The 22,898-nt window shown below is 39.9% G+C and overlaps 2 protein-coding genes across 2 annotated transcripts in view; both read left to right on the top strand.

Annotated features, from left to right (window-relative positions):
* The window catches only part of galnt18a (UDP-N-acetyl-alpha-D-galactosamine:polypeptide N-acetylgalactosaminyltransferase 18a), a 282,449-nt gene extending 276,147 nt beyond the window's left edge, over positions 1–6,302 (top strand). The window contains exon 11 of the mRNA XM_041794807.1: positions 1,953–6,302. Coding sequence (XP_041650741.1) covers positions 1,953–2,099 — 147 coding nt within the window. The 3' untranslated portion in view covers positions 2,100–6,302. The remainder of the gene's footprint in view (positions 1–1,952) is intronic.
* Positions 6,303–19,638: 13,336 nt separating this feature from the next.
* On the top strand, positions 19,639–22,185 carry zgc:162634 (uncharacterized protein LOC555881 homolog). The gene is made up of 2 exons (XM_041795784.1): positions 19,639–19,910; positions 21,965–22,185. The coding sequence occupies exons 1-2, from the start codon at positions 19,711–19,713 to the stop codon at positions 22,107–22,109; spliced, it is 345 nt and encodes a 114-aa protein (XP_041651718.1). The 5' UTR covers positions 19,639–19,710; the 3' UTR covers positions 22,110–22,185.
* The last annotated feature ends 713 nt before the right edge of the window (positions 22,186–22,898 follow it).

Raw genomic sequence — 22,898 nt, 5'->3', positions numbered from 1 at the left:
TAAGCCTATTTTCCTCATATGCAGAAATAATTTTTTGGGTGAAAACTATTTCCTGTTCAAAGAGATTTTAAACAGGTCCCACATCCCAAATAAGTGAGGGAAATTAAAAATGCATTCCAAACAAAAGCTTGGGTCTCAGGAGGTTAATGTTTTTAAGATGTTGCACTTGCTGAATTCCAACATGAAATTCCAAATTTAGTTTAATCTGAAAACAGGACTTTGGACCACTAAGCAATGGTCCATTTTTCCTTTACCCAAATAAGAAGCTTCTAACATTGTCTGTTGTTCAGGATTGGCTCGACAATAGGAACACGACACTCGCAGCCCATTTCCTGAACCTGTTCCTATGGTGGTTTTCAATACACTGACTCCACCCACAGTCAGCTCTTTGTGAAGATCCCCTAAGTTTTTTAATCTGCTTTGTGTGACAAACCTCTGAAGTTTGCTCCTTTTCTTACCACACTTTTCCCCTCCTGTCAATTTTAAATAAATATGCTTTGATACAGCCCCTGAGAACAGCCTGCCCTTTCAGCAATGACCCTCTGTGGCTTACTCTCCTTGTGAAGGGTGTCAATGACTGTCTTCTGAAGAGTCAGGTTAGCAGTCTTTCTCACGATTGTGGTCGTGTGCACTTAACTAGATTGAGTGAATGAAACCTTTGCAGTTTTGGCTTTTGTCACAATATTCTAATATTTTGAAATATTGCTTTTTTGTTTTCATGAGCTGTAAGCCATAATCATTAAGGTTTTCATGATGTTCTTTTTAGATGCACCTGTATAGTTTTGTCAGTTGTGAGCCATAAGAGCACTTAACATGGGGTTTGTCGGGCTACCCAGTCTGCTCTCTTTCATTGGTAATGGAACAAATAATTGATTGCCAGTGGGGGCAAATTTAGCCTAAAGTCGGGCTTATCCAAATTCTTGTCAGGTTGTAGAGGTAGAGTAATGGGCTAATTTACATGACACTGCACATGGAGATTTTCCGAAGGTAAACTCCTAATCTCCTAGAATGCCTTATGAATCATTGGCAGGATTTGAAATTTATAATAACAATCTATAGTCATAATTTGAAGTTGTTTCAATTAATTATGGTCCTTTTGATTTTGAACAAGCACTTTGAAAAAATGCTCATAGTAGAAATTAGAGCTGCACAGTTAATGTAATCACAACCATAATGTCAGGCTGCATGTGCGATTACATAATCACATAAAACGCTGTTATTTTGTTTGGAGTAGCACTTGAAAGGTTTGCAAAAATACCTGCAGAAAGGCCTTTAAGTTTACAATGGTGGCACTATTGCACTTTGTAGACGTACCTTTATTTAAACTTATTTTTGGAAAATATTATTTTGAAAGCAGAACAGTTAACACTTCATTTTTTTCCTTTTATATGCTACTGAATGTTATGTTTTGAGTTGAGAAATACACACTTTATTCTCTGCTTTTTCTTTGTCAACAAACATGACTCATGATATCATTTATATATTATATCGTAATAATGTCAGTTGCTTGTTATTACCAAAACATGCAGCGTTAGTAAAACTGCCTGGTTTTGTCGTCAGGTCTGTTTACACAAATACTGTCAATAACCACTGATAGTCTATTAGGAACTTGAAGGGGAGAAGATATCAATGACGTTTCCAGATATTTTGTGGGGGAAGATATCAGTTCTTGAAATTGAGGGGAAGAGGTAATAGTTAGAAATGGGAGTGAGCTTTAATATGTAAGGTTCCCTTTTAAGCTGCAAGAATCCCCCATCAAGGATTTCCCAGCAGTAGAAATGTGCAATAAAACCCTCAGATGTGCCCAAATATGACAAAATTGATTTGTCATAAGAAACACAATGAACTCTTGATCTGCTACCCATTATTTTCTGTAACAGCATCACTCCATAATTCATAGTTGCTTGTAAACTGTGAATCTAACTCATCCTCTCTCACTCTCTCTTTTATAGGGTGGCTCCATCCAGAACATTGAGTCTCAGCGATGTTTGGAGCTGGTGGAGAGCAAACAGTCGGAGTCCACGTACCAGCTGGCCATTCAGGACTGCACAGATCAGAAATGGACCATCACTAACATACTGACTGTCCTTCCACAGTGAACATTCTGAAATAAATCTGCCATTGGAGCACCTTTGTTGTGCTGGTTTAATAAAGAAGGCCAGGAAGTTGGAGCAAGGAACTCTACTGCTTCAAACCTAAGAACCAAACTGACCTAAGTTTGACCTTCACAGCGTTCTGGTGCACTTAACAAGGATTAGATTCCAGTCAGAAATGGGCTAACTTGCTGACCTAGGCAGGGAATTAAGAGTCCAAAAAATGAGCTCAGATGCTAGACCCATTTTTAACAAGAATCTGCACAGGAAAAGATGTTCTTCAATCAGACACGGACCATCAGTAACCTAATAACCATTTTATGCCAATGACCTGAGAGAAGACACGCTCACAGATGGAGCCGGGGCTCTTAAAACTTCTCGCTCTGCAATCCAAATGAGAAATATAGTCGCTTGTTCCAGAGGACAGGCTCATGAAATCATGTAAGCACTCAGGTTATTGCAGGAGCAGGCCTGTGATAAATTTTGGGTCCCTGTCCTCAGTTTAAGATAGGGCATGTACTCGCTCAGTCACAACGCACAATCACCATAACAGATCATGTGAGCGTGGTTCAAATAGGTTTGTGCACAGAGGGAAAATTGCAGGGTGCATAAATAGTATTTTTACAATGCACACAGGCTGATTTGCTACAAAAATTATGTGAAGGAGACAGGTTTTGAGTTACTAGAGTTACAAACCACTTGACTCTGAGAGTACACAGAACAGATGCTGCAGATTTCTTCAGTTTCACAAAAAAAAACTGAGACAGAAAATGGAGAATAACCACAGAGTGATTCAAACAGGCGTTGTGAAGGAAAGTCTTTTTATCAAAAGTTTCATAGTGTGCTTGGGAATTCATTTGATCAGAAGCAGAGCTGTCAATCATTCTGGCAGATGCCATTTTTATGGGTTCAGCCACAGAGCAAGAGATTCATCCGGAAAAGAAGATTTTAGACTTCTGGCTCCTTTAATAGCAGCACAGAACACAACGCTGGCTCATGCAGTATTGATACATCTTAAGCAGACCATGGGGAGAGAGAAAAGTGAAATGGGAACTGTTGGGTAAAGGAAGATAAAGCACACCAGGTCTGATTTCATGGTAAGCACATCTATCCAATAAAAGTAGCTCTCAAACAGGGGATCTCATCGTATGTTCACACAAAGCTGGTATGATAGAAGGCTAGCCAAAGGAACAATTAACCCTGAAACGCTTAATCCACAATGATGATTTGAGTCATTTTGCATATTAAAAAAATCATTTGTTATAATTTCCTTGAGTTCACTCATCAGCATTCATTCTAAAAGCTGTAGCTGTTCTGCCCTATTAGGTGTAATCAGACTGACACATGGAGTTGAACACAGTCTGTGCACACCCACACAGTACAGAAGAGATGTAATAATTGAAACAGTAAAATTAAATAATTGAAAATGTCTGTGAGGGTGTAAGTGAAAACTAAAGTTCAGATTTATACCATCTTATTTTAGAGGTCTTTGCCTCAAAAGCACCTTTTGAATTTCAGTATCAAAGGCTGGCCCTGTCCTTAACCTCAGATCAGAAAAGCTGCATTCTTCTGCTTTAACACCCACTCCTTTCATGTTTGATTGATGGTCCTTGATCCACGCTGGTTGATAGGAAATTCAAGTTTTCTTTTAATTTAATGAATATTTCTGGTCAGTAGAATAAGGGTCTATTTAATAGCTAAGCCATTATTTCTCTCAGTAATTGATATGATGCTATAAAACAGGATAAGTAAGACTGTCTGGATGGTTTTAATTAAGGTTAAACATTATTCTGAATTTTTTTTAAGATAAAACAAGAGCAAACTGTATGACAACCTCTAAACTTTGGGCTGTAAACTGGTCCAGGAGAGCACTGGGTTGTGAAGCAATTAGAATGTAGAGGCCATTTATGTGTGCAGGCAGCCAGCATGAAGTCAGAGAGCTTGCCATGCATGAACCCAAGGAAACCTTTAAAGATTGGCGAAAAATACCCAGTGAGCAAATTTCTTTGGTACAAAAGTAATTCAATTCATCCACTATGTTTTGGCTTTCTAACAGGGACATGATTTTAGTATTTTTGCTCATAAAATTGGCTGTCTGGAGTATCTACCAACCCACAGATGACAAAATTAGCCAACCCAGTCCTTTGTTTGTGGTCTGCCTATATTTGAAAATATGAAATGTGACAGTTTGTTCAGAACCTGTGGCATCACAATGAGTTGTTGTTACCCATAGATCTCTAGAAAGGGTGGGTTAACAATGCGTGGGTTAACAATGCATGTGCCAATGCATGTTAATTGGCACACACCAAAACTAATCATTCTGAGAAATCCTAAACTGGTTTGTACAGGGTTAAACAAAATCTCTTCTAGTGCTTGATCCATATTCTAATCGACCAAAACACAGCAAAGACATTGTCTTAAGACTGCAGAGGACAGTGTGAAAAGGTGAAGAACGCATATGATAAGTCTATGTCATTCAGAATAGATTTAAGCTCACAGAGATTTCCTGGGTTAAATTGGACACACATTTCACAAAGTTGCACAGAATATTTTTTCCAGTGCAAATGAAGAGCATTTAGTCACATTAACAACTCTGAAACACATATGATTAGTTTAGGATGACTTTAAGCTCCTGTGAGAGGTATTTTTTTTATCAGGTTATGAAAGAGACAGAAATTAAAGGTGATGCCTCATGACCTCCAAAAGAAAACAAGAACAACAACAAAGGGGATGAGAGCAGGCTGCACAAACAGACTTTACAAAAAATTTCTAGATGGTGATGCAAAAGACTTAGAAAGCAAGAAAAGAGCCTTCATCTGAAAATACAACTTAAACATGAGTATTATAAGATCAGCAAAGAGAAACTTTGAAGACTTCAGTATTCGTTTAAATATTTCTTTCAGGTTATAATATGACTTTATCCCCTGATAAGATGCTACTCTAAGAATCATCTGGTATTTAATAAAAGGACCAGGTGTATGCCCAGCCCGCTAGCCTTCAGTCCTCTGAAGGACTCATCTTAGCAAGAATCACCTGCAGTGTTCTTTTGAAAACATTCTTCACCTACACAAGCTGTGACAGAGTCAAGCCTTTCTATGCGGGTTGTTAACATGGTTGTTGGAAATTGCAGGACATTTCCATTGAGTGGTGCAGGAGTAGAACAGCAGATGAGTAGTAGAAGAGAAGCAAAGTGAATGTTAAGAATGCTTTTATCACCTGTAGCAGATAGTGGTTGAGCATCCAAAGAGGAAATTTTCCACAAGGTCTGCTGCTGCAACCCACAACCAGTGAATACACTGGTTGTCTATGTGTGTGTGACATAATTTCATGATTTTTCATTACATGCTGTGTTATGGGTAATCTGAATTGTGGGTAATCACAAAGTAGGAATTCAACCAAGGGGACTGTGAGCAAGCTAATATTTCTACACATCCCAAGTATACCATGAACACTGGTGGAATATAATTCTAACAAAAAATGCATTTTTGTCTTAAGATTGTGTATTTCTAAAAAGAATGACTCCAAAAGACATGCAATAACTCATAATTGGACATCTATGCAGGTCCATGCTGCAATTCTGGGACAAGTGTGGCACAACAACATTAACAGAGGTATAAACCTAAGAATAGTATTTTCATTGTTTAATATCATTTATTTTCTCCTTTTTTTTAGATTTCCTGCATTTGTTGTGCTCAAAAATGTCCAGAAATAGACCCTCATTCAGAGTGGACAGTAGTGATGGAGAAACTACAGTGCCTGGATGTTTGTTGTATGTATGGCTAAATTCTGCCTTTCCCAATTTGGCACTTGCATAAACTACTGAGGGATCATTTGCTTTAAACTGCTTCAAAAGTTACATGCTGTCATGAAGCTTTTCATTAAATATTACTGCTTTGCAATCTATCACCCAATTATTCAAAGCCCAAGCTTTCAACAATCTCTATCAATTATTCAAGACAAAAACAGGATAAACCTATAAATGATTAATCTGGCTCTTATGAGTTTGAACGTTTTCTGCTTCAATCACAGCCCACAGAGGTACCAGTAAGAGTGAGACTGGAACTGTCAGTCTTCTATCGGCTACTGTGTAGCATCTGTTAGCAAACTTTCTGTTGATCTTCTGTTCTTTTTGTGGCTCAGGTTTGTAGATCCTGAAATCTTTAAAGTATCTCAATTTTTGGGAAGCTGTTAATATATGAAGTCATGAAAATGTCCAAGCTATTTTATTAGTGTATTTAAACGGAATATTTATAAATACCAACAATAAAATATGAAAATGGCTAAACTTTTCCTGTGTGATCATCTCTTTTCACCTCTACAGTAATAACTGTACACATTTGAGAATGAGAGTTTGGTTTTCACTTCAGCAGATAAGGATACTGACCAAGCAACAACCCCTGATGAAAATAAATAACACACACACCCCCAAAAACTGCAGTTATTTGAGTGTTCAAGGAGGTTAGCTGCAGATACCCTGCAAGTCACATATATGACTATTAAAATGCCTGTTTTCTTCAGCTGAACCAAAATGAATAAAACATAACCAGAAGTAAATTATATAAGCTAATTGCTATGTTAGCTCTAAATATCCACATTTTTAAAAGTACCATAGTATCCAGTGGAATTTTTGACCTTCCTTCTTTCTTGTTTTTAGCAAATGCCCAAAGGACCAGTAAAAGAAAACACAAAATACTTATGGATTCATAGTTTTCCGTCACCTGACCATCACAGAGGCCTTGAGTGCACATACTTGCAAAAAAATATTTGCATCGCCTGACAACCTCAGAAAACAGTGATTTAAATTGAAAGGGCTTTTTTGTCACTTTGGACCCTTAGAAATACTAGATGAAGAATTTCATCCATCCATCTATCTTCTTCCACTTATCCGAGATCGGGTCGCGAGGGCAGCAGCCTAAGCAAGGACGCCCAGATTTCCCACTCTCCGGCCACTTCGTCCAGCTCTTCCCAGGGGATCCTGAGGCGTTCCCAGGCCAGCCAAGCGACATAGTCTCTCCAGCGTGTCCTGGGTCTTCCCCAGGGCCTCCTCCCAGTGGGACTTGCCCAGAACACCACACCAGGGAGGCGTCCAGGAGGCATCCGGACCAGATGCCCGAGCTACTTCATCTGGCTCTTCTCAACGCGGAGGAGCAGTGGCTCTACTCCGAGTCTCTCCCGGATGGCTGAGCTTCTCACCCTATCTCTAAGGGAGAGCCCAGACACCCTGCGGAGGAAACTCGTTTCAGCTGCCTGTATCCACAATCTCGTTCTTTCGGTCACTACCCATCGCTCATGAACATAGGTGAGGGTGGGAACGTAGATCGACCGGTAAATCGAGAGCTTGGCCTTTCGACTCAGCTCTTTCTTCACCATGACAGACCGATGCAAAGACCGCATCACTGCTGACGCCACACAGATCCACCTGTCGATCTCCCACTCCATTCTTCCCTCACTCGTGAACAAGACCCCAAGATACTTGAACTCCTCCACTTGGGGCAGGATCTCATTCCCAACCTGGAGAGGGCATTCCACCCTTTTCCGACTGAGGACCATGCTCTCAGATTTGGAGGTGCTGATTCTCATCCCAGCCGCTTCACACTCGGTTGCAAACCGTTCCAGTGAGAGCTGGAGGTCCCAGTCTGCTGAAGCCAACAGGATCATATCATCTGCGAAAAGCAGAGACCTATTCCTGAGGCCACCAAACCGGACACCCTCAATGCCCTGGCTGCGCCTAGAAATTCTGTCCATAAAAGTTATGAACAGAACCAGTGACAAAGGGCAGCCCTGGCGGAGTCCAACACGCACCGGGAACGAGTCAGACTTACTTCCCTCTGGCACAGGTCATACAGGGACCAAACTGCCCTTATCAGGGGGTCCAGCACCCCATACTCCCAGAGCACCCTCCAAAGGATTCCTCGTGGGACACAGTCGAATGCCTTCTCCAGATCCACAAAACACATGTAGACTGGTTGGACAAACTCCCATGCACCCTCTAGGACACTACCGAGAGTGTAGAGTTGGTCCACTGTTCCATGGCCAGGACGAAAACCACATTGCTCCTCCTGAATCTGAGGATCAACTATCCGACGGACCCTCCTCTCCAGGACCCCCGGATAGATCTTACCGGGGAGGCTGAGGAGTGTAATCCCTCTATAATTGGAACACACCCTCCGGTCCCCCTTCTTAAAGAGGGGAACTACCACCCCAGTCTGCCAGTCCAGGGGCACTGTCCCTGATGTCCACACGATGTTGCAAAGGCATGTCAGCCAAGACAGTCCTACAACATCCAGAGTCTTGAGGAACTCAGGGCGGATCTCATCCATCCCCGGGGCCCTGCCACCGAGGAGTTTGATGTAGAATTTCTGCACTTAAATATCTTTATTAATTTGAAACTGACCATTTCAATGATGTATATTTTTTTCAAATTGAGGTCTGACAACATCTCAAATATTTCCTTAAATTTTCAAATACAGAGCAATTCTTAATTCTTATAATTGTAACAGGACTGTCTTGTTATGGAGGCTGCTGCAGGTTGCAACTCACCCAAACTCATCTCTGTAATCTGGCTTTTCCAGCAAGTGGACCAGCTCTGTCCACCTCTGCAGCCTACTTCTAAGGCATATATAACCTGGCACGCCAGATGGATTAGATCGATTAGACACATCCATCTGGAAAACCACTTGTACACAGCGTTTAGGAAAGGGCAAAGCCTTTGAAAAGAAACTGGGTGCGAACCATGGCGACATAGACATGTCAGTACACAACACCACTTTATTTGAAAAGAAAACAACTCAGTGCCGGTCTTTGTTCTTCTTTTAACATGGAAATGTTGTCAAGTTCTGGTAAAACTGGAGCTTTAGCAGTATCCACGCTAATGTCTTCCACCATAATTGCACCGGCCTCTTGTTGCTGCTTGCTTACCTCTGCGTCCGAAAGTACTGCCCCTCAACACTGATTGCTGTCACTTTCTAACCAGACCCAAACTGTTCAGACGGGAGCTTTGCCAGATGGTATTGACAGTGTGAAACACAGAAACGGCCGAATCCATCTGCTTTGCAAGGTTAGGAATTTGACCTATCTGCTTTGCAGTGTTTTTTTTTTCTCCTCATCAGTTAACGCATCCACTTGAACAAATTCTTTCATTAAAGACTAACAATTTAAACTGACTAAAACATATAGTTGGCAAGAGAGAGCATCAACCTCTCTATAGCAAACAGTAAGCTATTCTTTCCAACTGTGAGTGTATGGAGTTATGTGAAAGCTAAAAAATAAAAGGGTGTGGTTTTGTGGTAAAATGTTCTGAAATAATGATGTTATGGTGTAGTACATACAGTAAAGGCTGAATGAATGACTGATTGACTGAAGGAACACTGCTCACAGATGCTTTAAATATGACTAATAAATTCAGCCTGCACCTTTTGGCATTTAATGCCAATGCTTTAACAGTGTATGATAGAAAACATTAAGTTAACTTTGATACAAGAATTTGAGAAACATGTAATGAAATTTGTATTAAATAATGCATATGTGAAAAGGTGTAAAGCCCAGTATTGTAATCATCCTCTTTGTTATGCTCTCATCATTTCTGCACTGAAGATTTGATTATAATCTGAAAATCAGTATTTGCATGAATGTGCTTAGTTAAAGAAATGAATGGAATATTTACTACAGGCACAATGTTATTCCTTTTCACACTCCATTGAATGTAATGAAATAACTAATTAAACATGTTTTGATGTAGGTGAAAGAAAATATTGTTCAGTGCATCTAATCAATATTAAATCTAAGCTGATGGAAGTCTCATTTAGCCTGTCTCTTAACAAAATTGTTTTCCTGCATCTCCTAAATTTTATATTTGCATCAAAGCTGTGGGTCTTTAGGGAGCACAGACATTTTCCTGAGTGTGTGCGTCTCTGCTGAACTTGGAGTTTGACATCATGAAACATGTATGAGATGGCACTCTCTGAGCACGGCTAACATCAATCCCAGTAATGCTGCTGTTTACTCTCCCACTGTCTCATAAAAGCCCTCATTTGCATGCACACACATATACAGACACGCACACATTTTGCAATTTATGTCACCGTTTTACGACAAGGAAATGAAACAGAAGTGGAGGGTAAGTATGATTCATGAGTTCCAAGGTGTTAACGATGTGAGGGCAAAGCATTCAGTGAAATGGATTTACTGTAATCTCATTATAAAAGGCTGATGTGTTCCACTGTACAGATTAATCTGAACACATCAAGATAGGATCAAATAACTGTGATGTTTTCATTTAATGCTTTAATGCCCATTTATATGATTTTTATCAGATTACAGTCTTTTTTTCTTTTCTGTTTTTAGGTAGCCTCATTTCCTGATGTAAGATTTTTATTTTAAAAGCCATAGCAGCTTTAGAAACTAGCAGATTTAAATTCACTACTGAAAGGATACATCAGATATCATCATCTATTACCAGAAGGAGTTTGACATGAATTCAATTTTAGTAAAGAGAATATTTTTGGCAAGATATAACATGATATTTAGTTTTGTCCAGTCTGCAGGCTGATAAGACATACTTCTCAAATAAGGTCCTCAGGACCTGCTGTCCACAGTGAAAACACTATTAGCAAGTCATCAGTTCTGATTTATGTCCAGATCTCATGGACTTTTTCATGAGCTCCTTTATAACGATGTGGGCATTAGTTACTGTGTGCTCTGATGCCACACACTGAATGCAGATTCATGTGTAATGCAGTATAGTCGCTCTTCAAGAAACCCCACTGTCATCTCATATTACCGAGCTCTGTGGCATGAAATAGTGTCAAACTGAGAAGTCCTCCAAAACACTGCTTGTTGCAGCTCTGATGCTGCTCAGCCAATCTGATGTCCTTCCATCCCTCTGGATTTGACCTTCCAGTTGTTTTTTTACAACCACAAATCCAAAAAAGTGGGACACCATGTATGTAAATAAAAACAGACTGTAATTTTTAAATCTCAAAACCATATTTTATTCACAATAGAACATAAACAGCATATCAGAAGTTGAAACTGAAGCACTCTACCGTTTCATGAAAAGTATTTCATTTTGAATTTGATGGCAGCAACGCACCTCAAAAGAGTTGGGAAGGGGCAACATAAACCTGGAAAAGAAATCTTTATTTATTTAATTCTTTAATATAGGAAACCACTTCAGACTTGACTTTGACTTGTGTTTGAAATCAATAAATCAGTCTTCATTTGAATAACACCAATTCACAGCCAAAGTTATCACAAGACACTTTACAAAGAGGGCAGGTCTGGACCGGACTCAAAAATGACTCAACATTTATCCACCAAGTTTTGTGGCAAAGAAAAGGTTCCCTTTACCAGGGAGAAACCTCAAATAGAAGCAGGCTCATATTGAACAGCCATCTGCCAAAGCTGTGCTGGGGTTGTAAAGTAATAGAGGGAAATGCAGAAAGATAGAAGAGGGGACAAGATACTAGTTCATACTAGTCATAATCTCTCAGTTATCAACATCCACAGCTCAACCATGCAGACTGCTGGGTTGTTTAAAAAAACACATCACCGGGGTTGTCTGTTGGGAATCTCTTCACTGGAGCTTCATCCAATTAGTTCCACTACACCTCAGGGAGGCAGGGAAGTAAGTCCTGGTGTCCCAGAGCCACTACCCTCCTTGTTGGCTCTCACAGCCCACATTACCAACGTTCGGACGTTCACTATCACAGCCCAAACAGTATTGCCACCTTCAAAAAAACCCAGGCTCCATACTGGGTAGCCATAGTGGTGGTACGCTCTCACCCTCTATTGACCAGCATCCCCTGCTAATAACCCCTAAAAATGCCCCCAGTTTGGGTTTAAATAAAAGGTTTTTCCCCCTCATGTTGATCCAAATGGCCAGATTCAACACGATGTATGAAAGTGTTGCAAAAGAAAAAAAACTCTGGGGAAAACACAGCAGAGCAAAGACATAAGCATAAACTGTATACAGTGCAGTTTATCCAGTGTAGTTCAGCTAAACTTGGGGCAGACTGTGGGCCTCTTCAGCCTCACAGTCTCTGAGGAAACACTAATTATCACCACCAGGCAGCATCCCACTTTCCTGTTAGCCAACCAAGCTGAATGGACTATCTTTCTCCCTCAACTCTTCTGCTTCACTGTTATCTTCATCTCTGTGGGTCATACTCCTCATTCAGACCTCTTCCTTCCCTCTCTCTCATTCACTTACTCCAATTTTAATAGACATCATTACAGAGAGCTTGTATCTTAGAATCCATCCTTTAACACAGTGCCTTTTTAATGATTGTAGGGATGCATGAATATGCCCAAGCATCAAGAGAACTTCAGCCTTATCTCCATAACCCCATAAGCATTTTCATGGCTGACCTCCCATAGAGCTGCATGTGCATCTATGTTGTTTGAAGGAGTTGCCTTAATGACTTCATAAACAAGATACTGAAGCTGCCCACATCATCACAAGTAGTGTAAACCTCACACATCCAGTGAGTCATGAACCTGCACAATAATGAAAACACATCTATGCAACATAATGGTGCCTAAGTGATAAAAGCCAGTGAGGTCTTCTGGAGTTGAAATGATGCAGCATCAACCTTTACACATGGCTCACTGGTTCATACTCCTGCTGAGCAAACACAGGGACTTAATTGAAGGGTACACTTCTTTAACACTGTTGCCAGGTGACAAGAGGCTTAATTGAAAGGTAACACCTCACCGGATCTTCTTCCTGTCCATCAGTCAGGTGTATTAACAAGAAGTAAGCCTTAACATTGGACTGTGTTTGCTAGAGGGGGGTTTGGGGGGGGGGGGGGGGGGGGGGGTGTAGGGGAGGAGGAGAAGGAAAAAAAGGCAGAACATAAAGGGTGCAGGAAGAAAAAGAAAGAAGGGCATGAGAGAGGCGGATTAAGGGTCCATGGGAGACAAGAAAGGCAGGAGCAGAATCAAGTCTTTCGGGATCTGATTATGAGATTAAGCAGAAAAAGCTATATCAGCAAAATCTCAGCATGGAAAGGTTTCCTTGTAGGGAAAAAGACTAATCTCCTGTTTCTAATTGGATCAAACCTACGCTAAGGAAGGGAAAAGTCTGAATGGAATGACATTGAATTCTCATCCTCCTTTCGCTTTTACAACCCTCAGTTTTATGGGACAAGTTCCTGCAGGTCATGTAAGGAGGGACTTAAACACAATTGTTTGTTAAGATAGGAGACAAAATCAAGGATAATGTTTCAGCTGCGGTAAGGTCTGCTTTTTGAGTCCTTAACCAGGTATGTACAGAACAGACTTTGTAGTGAAGGTAAATGTTTTACTGTGTAGTGATGCTGGTGGCATTGTAATTAAACTTTTCAATCCATTTTTCTTTGTAAAACTGCTCAAGCTCTGTCAGGTTGCACAGGGATAAGGCATGAACAGCCCTTTTCAAGTCCAGCCATAAATTGGACTGAGGTCTGAGCTTTGACTCAGCCTCCCAGAACATTCACCCTGTTGTCTTTCAATCATTTCTGTGTAGCTTTCGCTGTAAGATTTGGGTCATTTTCTTGCTGGAAAATAAATCTCCCAAACCTTAGTTCTCTTTCAGACTGAATAAGATTGTGCTCCAGGACTTTTCTGTATTTTTGCTGCATTCATTTTGCCCCCCACCTTTCCAAGCCTTCCAGGGTCGGCTGCTGAATAGCATCCCCACAGCATGATGCTGCCACCAGCGATGGACAAAAAGCATCATTTTTGTCTCATCAGACCAAAGAATTTTCTTCCACTTGACCATAGAGTCTCTCACATGCCTTTAGTCAAACTCTAATCCAGATTTAATCTGAGTTTTCTTCAACAGTGGCTTTCTCTTTGCCACTCTCCCATAAAGCTTTGACTTTTGTAGAACCCTCTCCTATTTCAGCTGAAGCTTGTAACTCCTTCAGAGTAGTCATAGGTGTCTTGGTGGTCTCTCTCACTAGTCTCCTTCTAGCATGGTCACTCAGTTTGTGAGAACGGCATGATCTAGGCAGATGTTTTTGTATCATTCCCCAACTTAAACTTTTCAAGAACCTTTTCTCTGAGTTGGTTGGAATGTTCTTTTGTCTCCATGGTGTAATGGTAGCCAGGAATACTAATTAACACATGACTGAATCTTCCAGACACTTTTGTCTTTATACTACAATCACTTGAGTGATTACTGCACTCAGGTGATCCCCATTTCACTAATTATGAGAATTCAGGCACTAATTAGCTGGACCTCTGATGAATCAGTTCAGTCACTTTAATGGAGATGAGTATTCGTGGAGTCACTTATTTTACATAACATAATTTCATTTAATTGACATCACTTTGTTGAAATCTTTGACATCAAATTGGTTTGATGTACATTTTTTTTTTTCCAAAAAAGCCAAATTATATTGGCAATGATTAATTTATGAAATCAATAAAAAAAGTCAAACATCTAAGGGGTAAATACTTCTCATAGGCACTGTGGTAGTAGCATTAGCAACTACAATGTTACTATGTTACAATGTCATTTAGCAGACACTTTTCTCCAAAGCGACGTACATTTGAGAGCAAGAACAACACAAGCAACATCTAAACAAGAAGAAACAACATCAGTAAGTGCCATCAAGTGCTTCAGGTCCAATTGGACGCAAGTGCTGCCATGTTCTCTGCAACAATAGGTGAGGCAGTTGACGCGTGTGGCTCCCTCTATTGATTGCTAAAGTGAAAACAGCCGGGGCAGAGTTTCACTGTAGTCCAAGCTTTAAGAGTTTGAATCTAAATTTGCCAGCAGAACAAGCTCTGATCTTTGAGATAGGAAGGGAGAAGCTACTTGGTAAGAGGAATCTGCTTTTGGTTGTTTCAGTTGGAAGTAGGTTGTTGGCAGTTTTGCTTAGGCTAACTAAGGTGATAATGAAATGAACAGGAGTGATATTGGTTTAATTTAGTTTTTAGTTTTATTCATTATTATTTCATACACCAAAAGAGGTGCCCAGCCTCACTGAAGACACTGAAATACAAAACAAATAAGAGCAATCAAGCAAAGACAAGAGCAACTCATCACAGTACATATCAGACAGAAACAAATCAAATGTTAACAAAATGCTGCTCATTTGCAATTAGACCTTACACTTCTTATTAGACAGCAGCTTTAGTCAAACATAAAGTGTCCTCTTACACTTTTGAAAAACATTCAGCATAAATTGTGCAAGCTGAAACACTTTTTGTGTAACAAAAATTTGAATCTTGGTAATTATATTCTTCTGACTAATACAGCTAATATAGAAGAAAAATCAAATCTCACCACCAGGCCGTGACACTCTGTTGACTCTGTTGCCTTTATTGACTATTGAAGACATGCACTCAACACAAACCAGGACAGCAAACCTGAGAAATTCAGCCAGCTGCAGTCCAAGACTTCTTTAGCAATAACTAATATAATTCTGCCCAGGCAAACTGCTCCGAAGGGGTCAGCAGAGGTGTGAGATTGATGAGAGCTCTGTCAGATATTACTGTATGGAGTGTGTTTGATAAAGAATCCATCAAAACATGGTGCAGGCTATGAAAATCCCGTCGCTCTGCTACTGCTAAGAGTGGGACGCCCGCATAGCTGCCTTCCAACCACGGCTATTTCTTTCACTTGCAGGGGAGTACAGAGAAGCTTTAAAAGAAGCTGCTGTGAATCGTGCATCGCTTCCTGTGCCTCTAAGGATCTTACACAAACAGAAAAGACACCATGGGTGGAAATATAACACATAAACAATCTTTCAAACTAGGACACTGGAGGAATGTGAGCACATTCATGAAGAGCTGAAGCACAGAGCAAATTTCAGGCAACACTGCTGGTTAAAACCAGAGAGAGATTCATGTTGATGTAAGAGAGATTATGAGGAATCCTTTCCCCTGCCTGGAAAGATTAGAAGTTATTAGTGTTGTAACAACCCTGGCAGAGACCTGTTAATTCCTTTGCCAAGTCTGATCCTCTGGTTGGTAAGAGGGCTGCAGCCCTTTGGACCGGACACTGTGTCAGTTTTGTCCAATATTTTTAAGTCAGGACATCTTGTCCAATGGCTTGAAACCAGGATTGTCTGCATGTGTCATTCATGTCAATGCCTCAGGCCAAAGCTGTGATTCACAGTCATCCCTTAGTCAGCATTCACATAATATGTGCAGAAACATAATTCTGGCAAAAGCAGCATCACCCTGTGTGCTTCAGAGACTTCACTTCAATTCAGTTAGGTAACAAGGAACCTCTAAAATGTTAACATAAAGAGCAAAGGGCTAAAAAGAGAAAGGTTTACGCTGTAAAAACTAATCTATTCCATATTTAGATATGCTTTGATCTCTACCTGCTCCTGGGAGAAATATCTCTCTCTATCTAACCAATGCTCTACTGTGCTCTCCTGTTGGTCTGGTGTATAGCAATAGCCTGTAAGGTGGTTTACTTGTAAGTTATTGGCCTTCAAAAAATCCCAGCTCCCTCCCACATAATTTAACAATACTCATTCTCAAAATTCATTTTTGTGACTTTTAGCTTCTCCATGAAGCTGCTTTTATAAAAATTTAGCAGTATGAAAACAACACAGAACTTCCAACTGTTACAGTTATAGAAACGTGTTTCTATTCTTCTACTTTTACCATTGAAATTGCTTTCTTAATGTAAATTTGTAACATAATTTCAAGCAAAGGTTTCTTTTAATAAGCTACATTGTAATACTATTGTTCAACTACTTCATTACATATTAATTTCGCTAAGGCATCGTGTAACTTAAGTCTTTATTAAATAATGGGCTGATCAGAATCTCCAAAAATCTAACAGTTTCAGCTGTGAAGTCAATGCATTGTTCTCACTGGGCTGCAAGTAAACACAGTCTAAACAATATGGCATAAACAAAGCAATGGTAATAACGTCCAACAATGTTCTGCACTGCTGTGCCGACACTTTTTTGTAGTTTCTTGTGTAAGGCATGGTACGCAGCCCTTCACCTCACACATCTGTTTTAGCCATGTTGGCATTAGCTCTGGATATTTAGACTGTGCTAAATGAAAATCTAGGTTTTTTTAGACCATGGAGAGATTGGGTCATTAGGGAAAAATAAACTTAGCACACAAAGTAAGGAAATTTGTGTTTGGTAGATTATTTCTTTTGTGTAACGATGCTTCATGTCAATAAATCTAATACTGTTGGAAAGCCTGTTTATTTCCCTTTTAAGGAACATGCGTTTGTGGGATGAGCAGAGGAGCTGAGGATGTGGGTTGTGTCCATGAAAAAAATTGCCGAATCTCCTCTGCCAATGCCAAACAGCTTATTCTGCCATTGACCCTCGTTTGTTGCATTGGGTGATTGAAGTCTGAAGAAACAAGACATACTTGCAATTTATGTATTTATTCATTTAACAAACAGGAGCCTCAGTAGGGAATGGAAAACCATACCACAGCAGCTTGACACCTCCTCCTCATGCTGGTCACCAGCCTGGTCACACACTGCTGTGGGATGGCATCCCATTCTTCAGCCAGCATTTGTCGCAAGTCCACCAATGTAGTTGTGTTGGGCACGAAAGTACGCCCAAGCTTATCCCACAAGTGTTCAAGTGTTCACATACAAATCTCTCCATGCTCTGGCTCCCCAGTACCTTTCTGATCTCCTCCATCCATACACACCATCCCGCAACCTTCGATCTTCAGACACCGGCCTACTTTCCATGCCCAAAACCAAACTCCGAACCTATGGAGACAGAGCCTTCAGTGCTGCAGCTCCCACCCTCTGGAACACTCTTCCTGCAGACATTCGTAGCGCTCCATCTCTGGACATTTTCAAAAAACATCTCAAGCACCACCTGTTCACCACAGCCTACAGTCTTCACTAAACCACCCCTCACACTCATCCTACCCCTCATATAGTTTGTCCATGTATATGTGTTCCTGTAAAGCGTCCTTGGGTTTCTTGAAAGGCGCTATATAAATTCAAGATATTATTATTATTATTAATGGGGTTGAGGTCAGAACTGCTGGCAGGTCGTTCCATCCTCTCCTCTCCTAAATTCTGGAGGACGTCTCTGATAAACTCAGCTCTGTGAGGGCCAGTGTTGTCATCTGTGAGGAAAAAGTTATTTTTTCCAGACTGTAGAGATATGGGATTGCCACTGGTTGCATAATCTCATCTCTCAATCAGACAGCTGATCGTCAGCACCTGGGGTTCAAAAAGCTCAAAACAAGAGTTGATAGCAACAGCAAAATTAGCTGTTTGGCATTGGCAGAGAAGATTTAGAAAATGTTTCATGGGTGCAACACACTCAGCTCTACTGCTCATCCCATAAATGTATGTTTCTTACAAATGTGGCACCATTTAAAAGGGAAAGTTGTTGTACAGTTGGAAAAACTGTATTAGATTTAATGCCAAGAAGCATTGTTACACAAAAGAAACAATCGACCAAACACAAATTTCCTTACTTTTGGTGCTAAGTTTAGTTTGTAGAGTAGAGTAGTTTGTAAGAAAATCCAACCAGGAGTTTTTGTTATAAATACGTTCTCCATGAACCAGAAAAGATGCATTTCAACCAGTTTGGACTAAACAGACATCTTTTAAGTAAATTGAATATGACATGTCATCTTGTTGTTTTATTTGATGACCTAATATCTTTATTGTTAACAATAACCATCAGCCAACAACTTAGTTCTTTCTTTAACAGCACATTATGTTACACATGTCATCCTCTTTCAGTATTATTTTTTGTCCAGTGCTCCATGCAGTATGTCAGAGATGATGGATACCTCTCATGAGTAAACAGACCCAGTTAAAAAAAGTACACCGCTGAGGTAAAACACTGGCGTATTCAAGGCCTGACATTTAAGGGGAAAAAACTGCATTAGCAGGGTTGTCATGTGCTGTGGGATATATTACAGCCAAAAGCAGTTTTAAAACAAGTTGGGGCCCTGCCAAGAAAGTCTCAAAGCAATATCTTCAGCCATATGGATTGGGAAATTTGGCCCAGTGCTCTATGACATTATTTAATATCGTATTGATATATCCTGTAAGGAAATCAAGATCAGTGACTGATATGAAATTCACAAATTACATACGTCCCTTAGATGCTTTTTTCTCTCAATTTAATATGAAGCATCAACTTTTCTTTTCTGAAATTAAATATAGAAGAGATTGTGATTTCATAAAGCTTCATTGTACTAAAAAGCACTTAAAGAAATCAATTATTGGAAGTAATTTTTAAATCATAATCTAGCTGAGTAGTTGATGTGGTGATGTTATCTGACTTGTGTTACGTTTTTAATTTGTTGTGGTTCCATTTTCTTGTCAAATAACTCAAAATGTATCGAAACTGAGTTTGACAGTCCAACACTGCCACCATGCGGACAAATGTGGAAAAAGTAGAAACAGCAATCCTAAATTCACAGAACAAGAATAAAAGGGAGAGGTCACAAATCTTCAAGACCGCATCAGAACTAGTTTATCAAAAAGTGATATCAAGTTTATGAATGCTCTATTTAAAATAAGGCACCAAAGTTTATATCAGCGGAACTCACTGTACCACTTTCATTTTACAGGAAGAGGACGCATATTTCGGTAACACAGTTTGCTACAAGTACTTCCTGTCAGGAGTTGTCGCTCTGATTTTGAGCAGCTTTGGTCATGATTCGGAATGTTTTGGGCAGATTGGTGACAACAGTTCACGTCCACCGTTACACAAACAAAGTACCTCTTATACCGAAGGTAAATCCGTCCTCCGTGTCTGTCAGGAGTCTTTCTGGCGTAAAGGACGACGTGCAGCAGCCCTTTGACACCTCCCTGCTCGAGTTCCTGGTGTGTCCGCTGTCTAAGAAGCCACTCAGGTAAGACAAAAACAACTTTCCAGAGGGAGAAAAGGTGGTATTTTGGGGAATAATAACTCAGCTATTATGAGTAGTTTAAGGACGCGTCTGTACTTAAAGCACGGTGAATGCAGGACATCTGTTTACTAGGATAGAGGAATTCAACAGTGTTGATAACTAATGGTATAATACATAGATGCAGGAGCATGCGAATTTCTGATGTAATGTAACCTAATTTAGTGTTAGAGTTTGGAGAGTGACCGTGTTGACTATTTTATTTTAACAGAATTTAACAGAATCACTATATTGAAAAGCAGCTACTACGAGGCGTTTGACGTTGCACGTTTCGTATTCATCGTGTTGTGTAACACCGACCAAGGTTATACTAGTGTTTGATGTTTTTGTCAATAGTTTTTATTTTTACTTTCTTTTTCACTTTGTTTTGTTTTGATTAGTTTTTATCTGTTGGTTTGTTAGTTTAGTTTACATCGAATGAAATGCTTCGTTTTAGTTTAGTATTTATTAGTTTGAGTGTCAGCTTCAATACTTTGGGACATTTGTCAGGGGGAGAGCATGAAGGGGCAGAAAAAGTAATGGTGTAGTTTAAAAGATGTTCGAATAGGTTACTCCCCACTTTTCATTTTACTCATTTAAATTTGATATTTAATACAACTCAACATCTAAAGTTACCATTTTGTGAAGTTTTCATCCATCAAAACGGATCATTTTACACTCAGGGTTGTATGGTCCAACATACACTATGGACAAAAGTATTTGGCTGCCCAACCACTATACTAGGAACTTTTATGGCATTGTATTCAAATACACATAGTTTAATATATTGTTGCCCCCACTTTTGCAGCTACAACAGCCTCCATTTTTCTTGGAAGGCTCTCCACAAGATTTTGGAGTGTTTCTGTGAGAACTTGTGCCCATACTTTCTGTAGAGCCTTTATGAGGTCAGGCACTAATGTTGGACAAGAAGGCCTGACTTGCAATCTCCATTCCAGTTCATCCCAAAAGGTGCTTGATGAGATTAAGGTCAAGGTCAGGGCTGTGTGTATTCCTGTCAAGTTTTTTCACCAATCCCATTAAACCATGTCTTTGTAGCTCTTTATAGTCATGTTGGAAAAGTAGAGGGCATTCCCCAAACTGTTGCCACAAATTTGGAAGCATAGCATTGTCCACAATGTCTTGGTATGCTGAAGCATTAAAATTGTCCTTCACCGGAGAAAAGGGGCCTAGGCCAAACCCTGAAAAACCCCTCCGTACTTCACCAAACTTGAGTTAGCAAAGTGCAGTCAGTCAGGTGACGTACTTCAGGCCTCCACTGAACCCAGACTAACTCACCTGACTGCCAGAGCTTTTCTAACTCCACAGAACACATTTTGCCTGCTCCACTGTCCAGTGTCTGTCCTTTACACCACTCCGGCCGATGCCATTGGACTTGGTTATGTGAGGCTTGCATTCAGTTGCTCAGCCATGGAAACCCATTCCATGGAGCTCCTGCTGCAGTTGTTGTGCTAATATAAATGCTGGTGGAAGCTCGGAACTCTCCAGCTATGGGATCAGAGGGCCATTGGCATCCTTGATGCACCATGCACCTTAGCAGTCATTGACGCTCTGTGATTTTATGTGAACTAATGCTTTGTGGCTGAGTTGCCACTTTTTAAATCTGTAACCTAGTTTATCTAAACTTAACTTTGAGCAACCCTGACTGGAAATCATGTCATGTTGTCCTTTAAGCATTCATTCCTTTATGTGGTACTGTATCTGTGTAATAAACATCACTTTACTCAAGTTGAATTTCAATTAAAATATGTGACTATGAATCTAAACAATTTCTATGTACTTCTTTTGGTTATTTAATCAAATACATTACCATAATGTAACAAATGGGAAATTATATTGAGTAACCAAATAATTCTCTAACTGTAGTGGGGAATCTTAGTTGTTAAAATGATTTAATTTTCCTGTTAATTTAACAAATTTAAGATACAAAATTATACATTTGTAGTGAAAACAAGATTAAAATGTAGTTTCATTAAAGACATATTTCCGTTGTTTCTCCCAAGGTACGATGCTAATACCAATGAGCTGATCAATGAAGATCTTGGAATCGCCTATCCCATTGTTGATGGCATCCCCAACATGATCCCTCAGGAAGCCAGACTGATACAGAAAGACGCAGACACTCCAGCAACGCCAACACAAGGATAGAGCCTCCATCACAGCAAACCACAGCTGTCTACATATAACAGACTGGAAGTTATTAAATAAAGCCTGTTTAATAGCACTAAGCAGCCACACTGATTAGATCCTGTTTAGTTCCAGCCTCATTTTTTTAAATTAACCTTCATTAAGAACCCTCACTAAATTCTTATACACATAATATTTCCAAACCCTGTTAGAACCAGTCACAATTATGTTCTCCTTGTCCATGATGGTGGGACTGATCCCAATAGTATCTCTTTTTGGTTTGTTCTACTCTGCTGCAGTGGACGAGAACTTCCCACAAGGTTGCACCAGCAGCAACAGTCTGTGTTTCTACAGCCTGCTGCTGCCAGTCACCATTCCTGTCTATGTCTTCTTCCACCTCTGGAGCTGGATGGGGATCAAGCTCTTTAGACACAACTAGGCTCTTCTGAACTGGGAAACACTTCAGTAGAACATAAAAATCTTTTGAGAATGTAGCTCAGACTTCTGGACCCAGCTTTCCCTGTTGTGATCTATGTTTATTGAGATACTAGGGAAATATAATTCCTGACATTACAGGACAAAGAGCTTTGTAAGATATACCAATGCTTATATAACTTTACAGAAAAGGTGAAATAGAGCAGAAGCAAGGGATAAATGAAAATGCACATGAATGGTTCTGTTTATGTAATATGAATAAAGAATAAAGATGTTTTTCTTTTCAAATAATGATGAAATGGATTTCTTAAAAGACAGAATTGGGCTTTATTTCTAACACTGTTACAGAAGGATTCATCTGTCCTTTACAGCTCT

Source organism: Cheilinus undulatus, linkage group 9, assembly GCF_018320785.1.
Source record: "Cheilinus undulatus linkage group 9, ASM1832078v1, whole genome shotgun sequence".
NCBI lineage: Eukaryota > Metazoa > Chordata > Actinopteri > Labriformes > Labridae > Cheilinus > Cheilinus undulatus.
This window is presented reverse-complemented; position numbering and strand designations above follow the sequence as displayed.